Source organism: Nelumbo lutea, chromosome 1 (assembly GCF_056320005.1).
Source record: "Nelumbo lutea isolate HS-2025 chromosome 1, American lotus-T2T, whole genome shotgun sequence".
NCBI lineage: Eukaryota > Viridiplantae > Streptophyta > Magnoliopsida > Proteales > Nelumbonaceae > Nelumbo > Nelumbo lutea.
This window is the reverse complement of record NC_142684.1, coordinates 145,558,711-145,575,199: the sequence shown is the minus strand read 5'-3', so window position 1 is coordinate 145,575,199 and position 16,489 is coordinate 145,558,711. Positions and strand designations below refer to the sequence as shown.

Here is a 16,489-nt window from a genome sequence, read left to right as displayed (position 1 = left end):
CATGCAATAAAAATAAAAATACAACCATAATAGACAATTATGGAAAAATATTTTTTATTATCTATTTTATTTTCTATTATGTTCCTTTGTTTTCTATTTTAATTTATTCTTTTTTCTATTATTGTGTATTTTATTTTTTGTATTGACATTTTAGTTACTTTTTTTTCTTTTTAACTATTTTGGTCAACCAAATGACAGGGCAAAAAATATCACTTTACAATTCCATCTAAAAGAACCAGCAACAACCAACAAGTATAGTGGTTGTAAAGTAGAGGGGGTGTCTTATTAATACGCAAACTAGAGGATAGGTCTTAGTAAACGATCCTTATTGTTATTTTTTTATTCGGGTTGCTTACATAATTATCCATTAAAAATACTTATAAGCTATGGGAGAGAATGAGGGCCTCTTCATTTTTTTTTTTTGAATTTTGAGAAGAGGAAAGTTGGTCAATGCGATTTTGTTTCCCATTGACCAAGATATTCATATTTTTTCTTTTAGATTTATATGGGGTCTGAAAAATTTATTTTCTGTGGGTGGGATAAGTGATACCTATATCCCAAGTGGATAAGTAACTCTCCCAATTATGAGAAAAATTGTCAACACTTAGATAGAACAAAATTGTCCCTTTTAATAATCGCCTTTTATGCTTAAAATGGTCATTGTCTTTATTTACCTTAGAAATAAAAGAACGTAATGAGTAAATGCACTTACCTATGTGGAAATAATCATCTTGGTAAATGCATTTACTAAGTAACTTCCCAAGAATGAATGAGGCCTGAATTTGAAGCCACCCATCTTTCTCTCTCATGGTTTTCAAAACTGGACCAGACTGGATGGTTGAACTGGAAAAATCGAGAATCGATCACCTGACTGATTCCATTTTACCCCAGAACCGTTATTTTGGGCAAGAACCGTTGATTTGATCAATAAACTATTGATCCAAGCGGTCAAACTATTCGAACTGTCCAGCAGTTTTTGGCCAAATTTTTTTTTTAATTTTTAAATTTTTTTATTAAAACAGGTCATCCATTCAATTCGAACGGTCAAACCATTGGACCCGGTAACATGAACAGGTCGTTATCTGGTTCGATTTTAAAACCTTGCGCCCTCTCTCTCCATCGTTTTTTCTTTTTTCAATGTGTAATTCTACCACAACTCTGTCATGTGCAATACTGTACGTGCCCCATCTAATGCATATATTAACATATAGAAATATTTAGTAAGTTTACCAACTATTCTCATTATTTAGCTCCTTTTTTTTTTTTACCTAATTCCAGTTCATTTCTATTCTCATCTAAACATATGATTGGAGCTGGCCAAATGGCCAACTGGGCTGGCTGGTAAAAGTCTCCAGCTGATTGTAGCGTAGATCAGAAGGGAAGGATCCTATTGAAGATGGATTGCCTATGTCTCCCATGTTTTAGAAAATTTTGAAGACATTGATTATAAGATCGAGTGAGGTTATGAGAAAAAAAAGTGGATACAGTATAAAGTCTCAAAGTCTCAAGTCTCAACCACCTACCTGAATTATTTGAAGAAATCTGAGAGGCCGGGAAATAAATAAAAGGAAAACAAATTAATTAAAAGAAGATAGAGTACACTACATTAACAGTAGCTTTGATCATGGTTTGGGCAGTAGGGCAGTAATTGAATGCCGGTAAACGCGTAGCGATCACAGAGGTGGTGCCATGGAACACGTCCTTATCCGGTGGGCAGAGCACATGCATTACTATTGTTCATCGGAGGTCAATAAGCAGTGCTGACGTGGAGGTCAGAGTAAGCTGGTACGAGACCCCAAATGTTGTTGAGTGCTGCCACGTCGTATATGATCTAAACAGTAGTACAGTTATAGTGCAGAAGAATCATGTGCCTTGTTTGTTGAACACCTTTGCTGATCTCTCTCTTTCTCTCTCTCTGTAGACTTGGAGACCTGTTACATGCTTAAGACCCCAAATTGTTTGCATTCATCTGGGTTTATCACTTGTATTTGGTTGTCGTTTATCCATGTCTCACCCCTTTCTATTCTCTCTCTCTCGTGTCATCTACAACTACGACTACTCTTCTCTCAAATCTCAATCGAAAAATCTGGTGTATTTCTCTGATACCATCTGGAGACGCGTGTTCCTCTCTTCCACCAGAGAATATAGACCCGTGTACATCCTTTGGTTTTCTGGTTGCTTTTCATAAGTCACTAATGATTGATAAAGGGACTCCTCCCTTTCCCTATCCCTATAAATTAATGCATCCATCTATTTGTGCAAATCTTCACTTATGTGCTGCCGCTTTCCTTGGACTGCTTGTCTTTCTCCTCCTCAACCTCACAACTTCTCTTCTCCCCTGTAAGTTTACACAACTTTTCATTCTTTATTTGTATACATCTTTCACTCTCTTTTAGATTAGCGTTTATCTCTTTTTGTCTTCTAAGTTCTAACATGATATGGGTATTAACTAGAGAAGCAGAGTCTTGATTTTGTTAAGTAATAAATAAGCCCCCTCGGCTCCCTTTCTCTCTCTAGTGTGTGTAAGTGACTCTTCTGAAACCCAGTCCCTTGATGGAAGTTTTCTCATCATAATTATTTCCAAAACTATAGTGGATAATGGAAAGAGCTGTTTCATTTTCTCCATGTAGCGACCTGTCGAAAAGTAAAGGCAATGATAAGCTCCAACACCTTTCCTTCGTCTTATTCTTCTTATTTGTTGTTATCTTCTGTTTCTCTCCTACTATCTTCATCAACTTCGCCACCGAGAAAGTAACCAACAAAAGAGACGTATGATATGGACATTTCCTTGTTTTGTTTATTGATCTTATCATTTGGCTCTAGGCTGTTAAGGGATATGTTTGCTATGCCTCATAATAATTATAAGAGCAGATATCGTGCCTTTTCTTTTTAATTTGATTACTTAAGCAAATTCTTCTTCTTCTTCTTCTTCTTAAGTTTATTTTTCCCCTTTAAATACTGGATTGCAGAGGTAACACAAAACCACATCGATTGGAGGCCTGAAACGAGAAGCTTGCTCTGCTGTCTTTGAGCTATAAACAAACCGAACTCACACTGCCGGAGCTCAGATAAGCTGACGGTAAAGGTGTTGCATTTTGCTTCCAAGGAGCTGAAATGGGGGTGGAGGATGCCAATGTTTTTGAAACATTAACGAAGGTACTCAACGCTGTTGTGTCATTCAAAAGTTTAACACACTCACTCGCATATTTGCAAAAAGAAAAAAAGAAAAAAGAAATCTTTAATCTTCTACTTTATATATTTTATTTGTATTAACTTAATATCGGATGATAAGGAAGTAAGGATCATTGAAAGAATTAATTCTTTTATTATTTAAAAAATCGAGTCATCGTCCCGTCATCCCTTTTTCTGTTTTTAAGCATTTTTCTATTGTTTTACTTTTTGTTGGGGCCTTGGGGATAATCTTTTTTGTATTATTTCCTTTTTTATAAAAAAAAAAGGTTCACTTGTTCCCTCCCAGCAGCTACCCCCGTCCACACCCTCTTTCCTCGTACAAAAGGTATAAAGCTGGTTATGACAATCACGAGTTTCACAGACTTTTAGGCCCCTGAAATTAGACAAACAAAATAATCTCCAAACATTTTTCCCTAGACGGGCCACGTGGAGTTTCTTGTCCAGACACCTATAGGACACAACCTCTAAATTGTACACGTGTTCCACTTCAGCTTTACACTATTAAGGGATGCGCATTCTCTGCCTCCACCCCACTAGTTTGGGCCTCAATTTCAATTGCAACTATAAAACAGGCCGAAATTTGGGCTCATGCCTCTTCACAAATGAACAAATATAAAGCCCAGGCCAAGATTTTTGCTTCTAATTTTTTTTTTTTATATTGCCAGTGGAAGATTTGGAAGATTCCATTTAGATGGACTTAGAAGTGTGTCGGGCACCGTAAATTTGGAATCATCTATTCACAAAATGAAATGTTCAATGTTTTCAATCTTCCTATTTCTATAGGTTAGTAAATAGTGATTTACTCCTTGAGATTAGAAATCCACTTATTCCGGTATTATTTGGTCGCACATAAAATGAAGGGAAAAAAATCTAAAAATTCCCATTTCATGATGTTTGATTGAGCGTAAAATTGGGCTGTGAAAAATGAATATTTTCCGAAAACTGAATTCTAGTGAAGGAAATCAACTTTTTTTTTTTTTTAGATTTTCAATAAGTGATTTTGTAAACAGAGATTGGTAAAAAAGTTATTTTGGAGTGTAAAGAAAGCTGTACTGATTAGGGTAAAACGGTAACACTGGGACATTTATCAGGGATAGATTGAACACACGTATTGGATTCTAGAACCTACACGAAAATAGTAGATCATATGACAATGATTTCTCGAGCTGGGTCTCCAATTCAAAGCCTGAAAAGTGAAAAGTACCGATCTAACAATGCTAGCCTTATAAACAGACCCTCACTTATTAATTATAGGAGACCAGACCCTAATAATTATCAATCTAAAATAGACAATACGCGGGAAAAGAAATAATAAAAGAGGGGAGGGTGGAGGCAGCAGTATATATTTGCCATTAAACATCATGTAATGTTTTCTGCATTAAAAGAAAAAACGATCCCCATCTTTTCACACCGGACAAATATAAAATATGTATAATATAAATACATATAAAATATAAAAGTTTACAATTTATTCTTTCCAAACTGATCCTTTAGAAGTCCAAATACTGAGTGCAAGTTGCACCTAGTTAGGTTGGGTTGAGATCAGCCCAAACTCAACCGGAGCTATTGAACCCCCAACCGTAACCCAAATACAGCCTGAAGTTTCCAGATTGGGTTGGACTCGGGCTGGCCTGACTTTTTTTACGTTTTTTTTTTTCTCAAATGTTCTTGTTCTAAGACTGAAGGGGTTAGATTAATTCAATTTAAGCATTATTATATACAAAAGGATATAGTCATTATATTTTAGAAAAAAACTATCAAACTTATAATTGTTGACATATGTAATTCAGTACTTGTATATCTATGTAAATCGGTTTTGGCCTTTGGGATGTTTAAGTCTCTAACCAAATCCAAATTTAAGTCTAATTCATACTTTTCCTTCCTAATCCAAACTTCAACCCGACTCTTTGGGCTAAGCTGAATATCTCATTAGTCATTACCATTGAAGACCATTTATAGTAAAAGATCCAGTAATGATGATTGGATTTAAGGCTACACTATCTAAGAATAGAAGACGCAAGTAAAAAAGATCCTACACCAGATGACGTTCATTGCAATTCCCAACAACCTCGTTGTGAATAGTGGTGCAAGTTTGAGGTCAATCCTAGTCCAACCTGAACTTTTAACCTCCATCTCTAAAACTTTGGTTTGGCTCGGATTGGCCCGGCTTGACTACTTCCTTTGGCCAAATTGTTCTTATTTCTTGGATTCAAGGTTTCAGGTAAATTCAATTTTACAATAATTATGTCTAAAAGAAAATAGTATAATAATTTATAAAAATAAGATATACATAATTATTTAGAACTCCAGCATTAACCCAAACTTTAACCCAACCCAACCTTTTCGGGCTGGGTCCGGACTAACCTAGCCCTAGTCATGAAACCTGGAAATGCAAATGTGGAAACGTTTTCATCCAATAGGAACACAACACAACTTACCTGTATTTCCATTTTCCAATCTTTTCTCTCTGTCACTCTTCTAGACTTTCAAGCTAATTCTCTTTAGTCTGTATATAAGCTTAAAACTTCTCAGCCTTGAGTGTTTTTAACTCCTCCTCCTTCTCTTTCTCTCTATTCCAGTGTCTCCAGCCACTAAGGATGGATGCAGATCCACCATTTGAAGAGACCTACAAGACCCTCTTCCAGAACTCCATTGGAAAAGCAACAGGAGGAAAAGTTAATGACACCATTGAAGAATGCGAGCTCCCTGTGATTGATCTGAGCGGCCTGAATCGCAGCAAATCAGATAGAGAGAAGTGCAAAAGAGAAATCGCTGAAGCTTCAGCACAGTGGGGTTTCTTTCAGGCCGTGAATCATGGGATACCGAGGGAGATTTTGGAAAGGATGCACCATGAACAGGTGAAACTGTTCCAACATCCGTTTGATAAGAAGGCTAGTAAGAATCTTTTGAACTTCTCTGTGGATAGTTACCGCTGGGGGACGCCTTCAGCAACTTGTCTGAGGCAGTTCTCGTGGTCAGAAGCCTTCCATATTCCACTGACCGATATTTCGAAATCGGCCGATTCCAACAGTCTCAGGTACGTATAAACATTTCTCATTAGTTATTACAAAATAAATAAATTTTAATAAAAAAAACTCCGTCGTTCTGCAATTACTATGATTATTTATTTATTTTTTCGCTGTAATCTGTGACTAGTTTGTTAAAAAAAGTTGGTATTTTTGGATTGATTGATCCTTCCTCGGATCGGTTCCGCCCGATATTGATTAGGATCGTGCTCCTGATTCCAGAGGAATCAAGGAAAGGCCATGGCCCATAAGCCAAGGCCCGCGGCCCGCGGTCCTCGGCCCTCGGCCCAACGGCCCATGTATATAACAATGGAAGAGGAAATTTATTGTAAATTATGGCATATATAAAAGCTTTTCCTTTTAAATAATTAGGTTCTAGAGGAAAAAAAATTAATGCACGATTATTATGGTGATTAAAGTACAGTTCATTAGTTCTTGACCATAGCTGGACGATGACACGTGGAAAGGATAGCTTCAGCTCATGACCTAATCTAAAGAAGAAAATTGCCACGTATCCAAAATAAGTCCTATTTGGGGACAAAAGGATTGAACATGTGGTGATGAGCTAAATTATTAATTATCTCAAGATAATCAATATCAAAAGTATAAAACTATGAACTAGGGAACCCCCCCCCCCCCCCCGGTGTACGTTATGTCGTGAAAACTAATCCCAACGCTTTTGAAATTTTAAATTTTAATCCTCTTCATAGTAAAAAGGGATAGGTGTGCATCTCTCTCAATTCCATTATTATGATTTATGAGGAAAACATATTACATATCCACTCATGTACCTCCTTATCCTTTCCAGTGATTCTACTTTTTTTTTTTTTTAAATAATGAAATTTCATATATATCCAGATGCATATGCATGTGCCCACTACTGTTATTGCCTAAAAGAGAATGAGAAGCAATAAGATATTTTCTTCCTGTAAATTCTATGTTTATAACTAATAACAAAAAAATATAAACAAGAGTCTGGCTCATACAACTCAGGGAGAGCATGGATCCCATAATACGAGCACTTTCCTTCCAAGATCTGACCCACTACAAACCCAAATGCACAAAATGGATTGAATAGGGAGCCCACCCTACCAGATCTGATGGGGATGAAAGCCCATTTCCCCCCACTCAAATGCTGATAGAGATTTGGCTGGGTATATCCATTCCAGATCCAACGGCGTGTCATTGCCTTAATGATGACATGTGAACCCAAAGCAGGAAAATCGATGGGTGGGTGGGCTTCACTCTTCAGCATTTGGATAGGGAGTGTTATTCTTGTACTGCATGTAGCCCAGAAAATTCCCAAACCCTTCAATTATTGAGGTTTTGCCTTACAAAGCGATACAAAGCCAGCAAAATGGCCCATCCATAGTTCCATATCCTTAATATTATATATATATATATAATATCACATGTTTTTCAAGTCAGTAGTTCTACTGGGCCGGCAGGATCACTCACTAATGGAATTGATACAATTCTGGCATTCAACGTGGAAAATCAATAAAAGTACTGTACAAAGTATAAACCAGACTTTACTATATATATTTAATATATTCTCTTTTTTACAAGCATGGACCCTTCACAAGTCTATCAAATCAAATGTGACTCTGCTCTACTGTAGTTGTACCGCATGCACTACTCAATTGTATCCACACCTCACAAAGTCACAAATACACTCACTCCTGTCTTGCTCTCGTGAACATCATGTGCTGTGGCATCACCGGGGGCCTAGTCTATGGTGTGTTATTCTGCACTTGTCTAAGTCCAAGGCCTAGTTGGACGGGTTTGATGGCCCCTCCATATGGGCTGAAGATAAGTGTTCTGACACTGAATACCACGTGTCTTCTCTTCGTGGGAAAACATTAGCCTCTCTGAAAAGTGGCCCCGTCTCATCCATGGAGTTCCACAGATTCGATTCCAAGCTGGAATTGGATTACATTCTTGTCTACTCAGTTGTTTCACTTGTTTGTTCTCGGACTAGCAAAAGCCTAAAAACCTAAAAGGATGGGTGTCAGTTGTCAAAAAGGCCACCTCTGCAACTCTTACCCTCGCGCCCAAGTCCCAACCACCTTCTGGCTTCTAGTTCTGGACGACAGGTCGACAGGTACCAGGAGCCAGCCCAGTCCAACTACTTTCTCTCGTGTCCGGCCCATCGTTTGTTATCCTGTCACTGGGCCCAACTACATAATGACTGTGTGTGAGAGTTGCAACAGTTTTTGTTAGGAAACTGGACACTTCATGTCCAACCCAAATATATGTCAGGTACAACTTTTCTGTGTAAATACGGCCTTAACGGATGGAAATGTTCTTGTTTCAGTTCAACAATTAAAGAATATGAGGCAACAGTTTCAGTGTTGGCGCAAAGTATAGCTGCAATTCTAGCAGAGAATCTGGGTGTTAAATCCAACTTCTTTGCGGAAAATTGCTTGCCCAGCACTTGCTATCTCCGAATGAACAGATATCCTCCATGCCCAATTTCTTCCGAGGTCTTTGGGTTGATGCCGCATACCGACAGTGACTTCCTCACAATCTTGTATCAAGATCAAGTAGGAGGATTGCAGCTGGTGAAAGATGGGAGATGGATCACTGTCAAACCAAACCCAGATGCTCTAATCGTCAACATTGGTGATTTATTTGAGGTACTTCAATTTCTTTTCACCATTGTAGCATACTAGAATCTTTCAGAGTTCACAAGTGAACATTTGGTACACTTTTACATTAGTTGGATTCCAATTGCTGAACCAAGAATATTCTTACGATGCAGGCGTGGAGCAATGGCGTTTACAAGAGTGTTCAACACAGAGTTATGACCAACAGACAAGTTCAAAGATTCTCCGTAGCATATTTCTTTTGCCCGTCCTACGACACTGTAATACAGAGTTGCAGAGAGCCCTCGCTTTACAGAAAGTTTAACTTTAGAGAATATAGGCAGCAGGTCCAAGAGGACGTCCGGACGAGAGGCTATAAGATAGGGCTTCCTAGGTTTCTCCTTCGAAGCCAGTTGGGTTAAAAACCAGAAAAAAAAAAAAAAAAAAAAAAAAAAACATTTTGAGCGTGTTTGGGTTCAGGGTTTTCTTCTCTGCTTAATTAGATTATGTACGTAGGATAAGATATTATTGCTGTTTGGGGATCTTTGTTTTCCATTTTTTTTCTTCTTTAGGCTTTAGCTGTATAGCCCTGAACCTTGGGGAACTGGGGAAGAGAGTCTGGCCTGCATCCAAACATATCCCATAGCTCTTAGGCAACCACAACAATAGTGTCGTAAGGAGAGGGGTTTAGTTATGAGTTTTGTTCAAAATTGGGTTCGAATTTCGAAATAGATTGTCAAGAGGTTGTTTGCTGTTGCACCAATTCAGTCCAGAAGACATCACTACTATCATATTTCCTTGGGAGAATGATCAATCCGCCCAGATCAAAATTTTATAGCCCAAAGTACAGGGGAAATGTCAAGTTCACGGCAGGATGTGGTTCATAAGGGGAAGAGAGTTACTAGGACTGGAATTCAGAATTCTGCATGGTGTGTATCCGTATTCTCCGCATTTTCTTTCCTTGTTATGCAAGATTCAAGTAAAAAGATGAGGAGTAAAATCTCGATGGAATACTGGACTCGATTATCCATGTGAATGTGAACAGATATGGTAATGGTTTACCATTAGTTATGTAACTATTACTCTATTAGATGGATAAAAGGTAAGTTGCTAACGAAAACATCTCTCTCGATCCATGTGTTTTGTTATTTAATCATTATTTATTTTTTTCATATGCTAATTTTTTTTATGCTGTGTTTGGCTGCAATTAAAATTGCACTAGTACAAATGTATGAGAGTGCAAATGAAAAAGTGTAAATTTTAGTTTGGTTTTATTTTAGATTTTACTTTGTTATGTTTTGGGTTTTATTTTTCTTTGCATTACAATAGTTTTGCATCAGTGCAAATAATTAAACACAAAACCTTAAAGTTCTGTTCGTTTGCAGCGCAAAATCTGAAATGGATTGTATACCAATTTTACATCTGGTTCAGATTTGCATCAGTCTATTTGTAACGATGATTGCACTTGATGAATATATTTTGCATCACCTCTCTCCAAAATCAATAGACCAATACTTTCATATACTTTAAAAAAAAAAACCCAAACTCCTAGTATTCTGGTATATTTTGGTATATCCATGAGTCTCCATGACCTTATAACCTTAGATACGGATACAATACCTCCAATCTTACTCATGTATTGATAATTTAATATTTTGATCTTTGTCGATGTCAAGAGGAGATCATATCATTTCACTCCTCCATTCTTATGGCATCCTTTTATTAATATCTATTTATTTCACACAAATAAAACAAAATCAAAAACAAAATCAAACATGACACTTGATTTAGTCTTAAAAACTCTGTTTTTATCTTTTCAGTATGATGTATAACGTCTCACTGAAAAATTTTGAATGATTATTGATGAAGGCGGATTTAGCCCTCCAATGACATTATGACACCCAGTAGCCTCTTGATAACTAGGCAGCTCGCCATAGGTAGCTCGCCATAGGTAACTCGCCACAGACAATTCGCCATAGACAGCTTGCCATAGGCAGCTCGTTACAGACAGTTCGCTACAGGTGACTCACTACAGGCAGTTCGTTATAGGCAGTTCGTTACAGGCAGCTTGCCATCAGGCAGCACTAACAAGCAGCTCGCCACTAGGCAGCTCACCATCATGCAACACTCACAGGCAGCTCGCCATCATGTAGCCTGGCAACTCAAAACAATTAGGTGACACCCGGGACCACTTTGGCAACAACTTGCCTTTGCTAAGATGATGGTGTCCCATAGGCACGGCCTGGCACAGGTGCGACCTGGTGGCTTGGCCCTAGCACGACTTGGCCCTTGGCACAAGTTTGCAGCCTACCCTTGACACGAGCTGGCAGCCTGGCCTTGGTAGCCTGACCCTGGCCCTAGCACAGGCACGAGCTGGCAGCTTGGCCTTGACACGATCTGGCAGCCTGGCCTTGGCACGAGCTGACAGCCTGACTGGCGCGACCTGGCTCTGGCACGAGCTGGCGGCCTGGCCCAAGCACCGATCTAGCGGCCTGACACAGGTGCCAACCTGACAACCTCGAGGAGCTCACCACCGTACCCCGCATTTTATGGGATTGTGACTTGTAACAGCTATACTAGCTCACCCACTCCCCGGTTCTGATGAGAAGGGATAGTTTTACAGTTTGATGTTATTTCATCGACCTAACATGCAAGCCAGTCCCATCACAACTAGGATCCAGGAACTGCTCCACCTAACCCATGAGGACTCCAGTATATAAAGACCTCACCCCCCAGGGGCAAAGGTATGCGAAAAGAGGCTGAAGGAAGAGGTGGTAACCCCTGCTCTCTAGCTCTCTCATTCCCTAATATCATTCTTCAAGCTCTCTTTACTAAGTGCTAACTTAGCCATCAGAGTGACCTCGCTGGGTTAGCCACACTAGGTAGCTCATCAAGGTAGCTCACCACCAGGCAGCTCATCAAGGTAGCTCACCTCCAGGCAGTTCATCAAGGTGGCTCACCACTAGGCAGTTCATCAAGGTAGCTCACCTCCAGGCAGCTCATCAAGGTGGCTCGCCACTAGGCAGCTCATCAAGGTAGTTCACCTCTAGGCAGCTCATCAAGGTAGCTTGCCACCAGGCAGCTCGCCACTAGGGAACTCCACTTCAGCCCCTGAGTCACAGGCCACTGGGAGCAGACGAGATGACGAGGTACTTAGCCAAAAAATTGACACATCATGAAAAAATGATATGTGACCGAAAATCGTCACATCAATTGGCGTCGTCTGTGAGGACACGCTACAAAAGGCTAAGTTCTCATCCTACAAAAGCTAAGTTCTTATCTTACAAAAAGCTAAGTCCTCACATTTTTAGAAACTAAAGCTCTCGCTTTATAGTTTACATTTTTTTTATGAAATCAAAGACTATGCAGGGAGCTAACATGCTAAGTAGATCTAAGACACCCCCTTGGCAGCCTGGTGCAGCCTGCGCACGGCCCTGGCGGTCTACGTGCGGCCTGGCACGGGCGCCAACCTGGTAGCCTGGCCCAGGCGCGAACTAATGAACTGAAAAGGCACCAGCCTCAGAAACAAGTAAGCAAGCTCTAGCTCCCAGATTGTGATTTCTAGCTCGCAGTCTACTATGAGAGTACTAACATAGCCATCGGAGTGACTTCGCCGGGTTAGCCACCCTGGGTCCTCCGACATTTAGTTCCTTGCAGGTCTCTAAAGAGCAACGAAGCTCATCAATCCAGCTCGGCACCTGGTCAGCCCAGCGTCTCACAGGCAGTTTGGCACCTCATAGGCAGACCTTGGTGCTACAATAAGACCCAGTCGCCTCTACGACATGGGCAAAGTTCAGGAGTGGACTATGAGTCGCTCCCAAAGCCTAAGGGCCACAATATTACTGAAAGACCTAGTCGCCTCTACGGCATGGGCAAAATTTAGGAGTGGACTACGGGTCCCTCCCAAAGTCTAAGGGCCACAATACTACTGAAAAACCTAGTCGCCTCTACGGCATGAGCAAAGTTCAGGAGTGGACTACGGGTCCCTCCCAAAGCCTAAGGGCCACAATACTATTGAAAGACCTAGTCACCTCTACGACATGGGCAAAGTTCAGGAGTGGACTACGAGTCGCTCCCAAAGCCTACGGGCCACACCACTACTAAAAGACCCAGTCTCTACGGCATGGGAAACACTACTGCACAAGACCTAGCTGCCTCGTCGGCATGGACAAAGTCAAGGAGAGTGGACTACAAGTCACTCCCATAATCTAAGGGCTAAAGTACCGAACTGGCAGAGACCTCAGCACCTTACGAGCAGCTTGCTTCCAAGCAGCTCCCAGAACCTAAGAAACTGAATCAGTGCTTAGAAGCTCGTCGAATTACGGACCAAAAGGAGAAATCTACTCCCTTCGCCGAGTTACTTTCAGCTCGGGAGTGGGGGCCAAATGATGAGGGCGGATTTGGCCCTCCAATGACATTATGACACTTGGTAGCCTCTTGACAACTAAGTGCAACCTCTTGACAAATAAACAGCTCGCCACAGACGGCTCGCCACAGGCAGCTCGCTACAGACATCTTGCTACAGGTAACTCGCTACAAGCAGTTCGCTACAGGCAGCTCGCTACAGACAGCTTGCCACTAGGTAGCTCGCCATCATGCAGCAGTCACAAGCAGCTCGCCATCATGTAGCCTGGCAACTCAGAACAACTAGGTGACACCCGGGACCACTTTGGCAACAACTTGCCTTTGCTAAGATGATGGTGTCCCATAGACACAACCTAACACAGGCGCGACCTGGCCCCTGGCACGAGCTAGCAGCCTGGCCTTGACACGAGCTGGCAGCCTGGCCTTGGCACGACCTGGCAGCATGACCCTAGCGCGACCTAGCCCTGGTCTGACCTGGCGGCCTGGCACAGGCACGAGCTGGCAGCCTGGCCTTGACATGAGCTGGCAGCCTGGCCTTGGCACGAGCTGGCAGCCTGACTCTGGCGTGACCTGGCCCTGGCACGAGCTGGCGGCCTGGCCCAAGCACCGACCTGGCGGCTTGACACAGGCGCCAACCTGACAACCTCGAGGAGCTCACCACCGTACCCCCCATTTTACGGGATTGTGACTTGTAACGGCTATATTAGTTCACCCACTCCCCGGTTCTGACGAGAAGGGACAGTTTTACCGTTTGATGGCATTTCATCCACCTAACACGCAAGCTAGTCCCATCACAGCTAGGATCTAGGAATTGCTCCACCTAACCCACGAGGACTCCAGTATATAAAGACCTCAGCCCCTAGGGGCAAAGGTATGCAAAAAGAGGCTGAAGGAAGAGGTGGTAACCCCTGCTCTCTAGCTCTCTCATTATCTAATATCATTCTTCAAGCTCTCTTTACTAAGTGCTAACTTAGCCATCGGAATGACCTCGCCGGGTTAGCCACCTCGAGTCCTCTGACATCTGGTTCCTTGCAGGCCTCTAAAAGAGCAACAGAGCTCAAGGTATCTCACCTCCTGACAGTTCATCAAGGTGGCTCACCACCGGGCAGCTCATCAAGGTAGCTCACCTCCAGGCAGCTCATCAAGGTGGCTCACCACCAGGCAGCTCATCAAGGTTGCTCACCTTCTAGTAGCTTATCAAGGTAACTCGCCACCAGGGAGCTCCACTTTAGCCTCTGAGTCACAGGCCACTGGGAACAGACGAGATGACAAGGTACTTAGCCAAAAAATTGACACATCACAAAAAAATGATACATAGCCGGAAACCGTCACATCAATTATTAAACTGCTCTTTTATAATGAAAACTTTGTTTAACTCGTTAATTACTAAAAAAAGGGTGGAGCAGAAATAGGGATGTCAATGAATAGGTTAAGTGGTAAATCTACCTTCGTCCAACCTGAATTAATTGTGTGTCGACGCTGTAATGCTGCATGCACCAAACCCGACCCAATGGCATAGATTATGTTTGGTTTGAAGGAAAATGTAGGGAAAAGAAGGAAATAAGGTTTCCCTACCTTTTTCTTTCTTTCCTCACCCTTTCCTTCAAACCAAACATAGTCGAAATGTCTCTTTTTCTGATAAATATCTTACCTGAACTCGACCAAATGACATTGATTATGTTTGGTACCATTGATTTTTCTACTTGAAATGCCTCGTAAACCCTGATACACACTTTCTGTAGGAATGACATTGATTATGTTTGGTACCATTGTTTTTACTTAGAAACATTAAATTGACATTTACTTACGTGATACTCACATGTGATGTGACAATAGTAACTCACGTATTGATCACAGTAATGGTACTAAACAAAACTATAAAAAAGTTGTAAAAAATTACTTATTTCAACTAGTCGGGTTAGCGTATTTGTATTGAATCCGATCCATTAATTTCCCTAGGCATAAATGGATATTTTAATATAAAAAGTTATAAAAAATAATAAATAGGAAGGTAGAATGGAATTTATCAGTCAACTTTTTCTAAATTCAAAATGCAAAAGAGTTGTGGAACTGTTGCCAAGAAATAAAAATCACAATGAATATAAGCGATAAGGAGTTGTGCCACCTAGTTATTCTCCTTAAAATTATATTTTCTCCTTACGGTGCAGCCGAGTAAATGCAAATCGATCAATAAAACAACCCATAAGCTATTGGTAGACGTGCACTTTCTTACTAGACCTCTACAAACCACCAAGAATGATGCTTAAAGATAAGTGATTGACAAAGAAGAAAAACCGTGTTGTGTGTACTAGTATATGTTATTAGGTCAACCAATAGAAGATGAAGAAAATGCTTAAAAAATAAAATTAAATTTAAGTTAAAACCAAATAGCGATTAAGAAACAAATGGTTAGGGAGGAAAACGATAGGGTGTGGTGTGTGCGTACACTTGTACCTACACTCGTGCCCGTTCCCTCACCCATGCCCCAACCCGACCTGCACCCTTGCAAGCCTACTAATATACTTAAGTCCATCTCTTTCCCAAGCAAGGATTAAGGTATTGATACGATACTCCTGATATGGGGCATATTGTATTCATATCCATGATAATGGATATAAGATATGCTACGACTTGATATGTATCCCATGAGTTGTGCGTATCGGTACGATATGCTTCCATATTGGGTCGTATCGCACCGCATCGGTGGATACAATCCGATACACACCGATACAAAGGTGTATCCTTGTCTAGTTTGACAAAATTGTACATTGAGTACTTTTGGATTGTTTTTCATCTTTAATACAATTTAAAAAATAGTATTATGAAAAATGAAATAAATAATTTAAGGTTTAAATTTTTTTCAAAAAAATTAATAAAAACTAAAAATTATAAAAATAATATATTTCATCTACCTTAGATGATTTATATATTTTATTTTACACATAATTATATGTTAAAAATGAAAACATAGTTATTGTTTGAAAAAATAGTTATTATATAAAAATACTAAATAAATAAAGTTTGCCAACAAAATTAATGGAAAACAGAAAATTATAATTATAAAAACTAAAACAATTAATTTAAGATTTAATTTTCCTGGAAGATTTAATAAAAACTGAAAATTAAATATAATTTATTTTATCTACCTTAAATAATTTATTTGTTTTATTTTATAATTATGTGTAAAATAAAAACATTATATGTTAAAAATGAAAACATATTTACTATTTAAAAAATAGTTCTTATTTACGTAAAATACTAAATTAATAAATATTCTCAAAAATTAATAAAAATTGAAAATTATAATTATAAAATTGA

General features: G+C 39.9%; 1 protein-coding gene across 1 annotated transcript; it reads left to right on the top strand.

Annotated features, from left to right (window-relative positions):
• The first annotated feature begins 1,984 nt into the window (after window positions 1-1,984).
• On the top strand, window positions 1,985-9,926 carry LOC148878161 (gibberellin 2-beta-dioxygenase 8-like). Its single transcript, XM_088949993.1, has 5 exons — window positions 1,985-2,340; window positions 2,970-3,156; window positions 5,772-6,229; window positions 8,536-8,857; window positions 8,983-9,926. The coding sequence occupies exons 2-5, from the start codon at window positions 3,115-3,117 to the stop codon at window positions 9,226-9,228; spliced, it is 1,068 nt and encodes a 355-aa protein (XP_088806119.1). The 5' UTR covers window positions 1,985-2,340; window positions 2,970-3,114; the 3' UTR covers window positions 9,229-9,926.
• The last annotated feature ends 6,563 nt before the right edge of the window (window positions 9,927-16,489 follow it).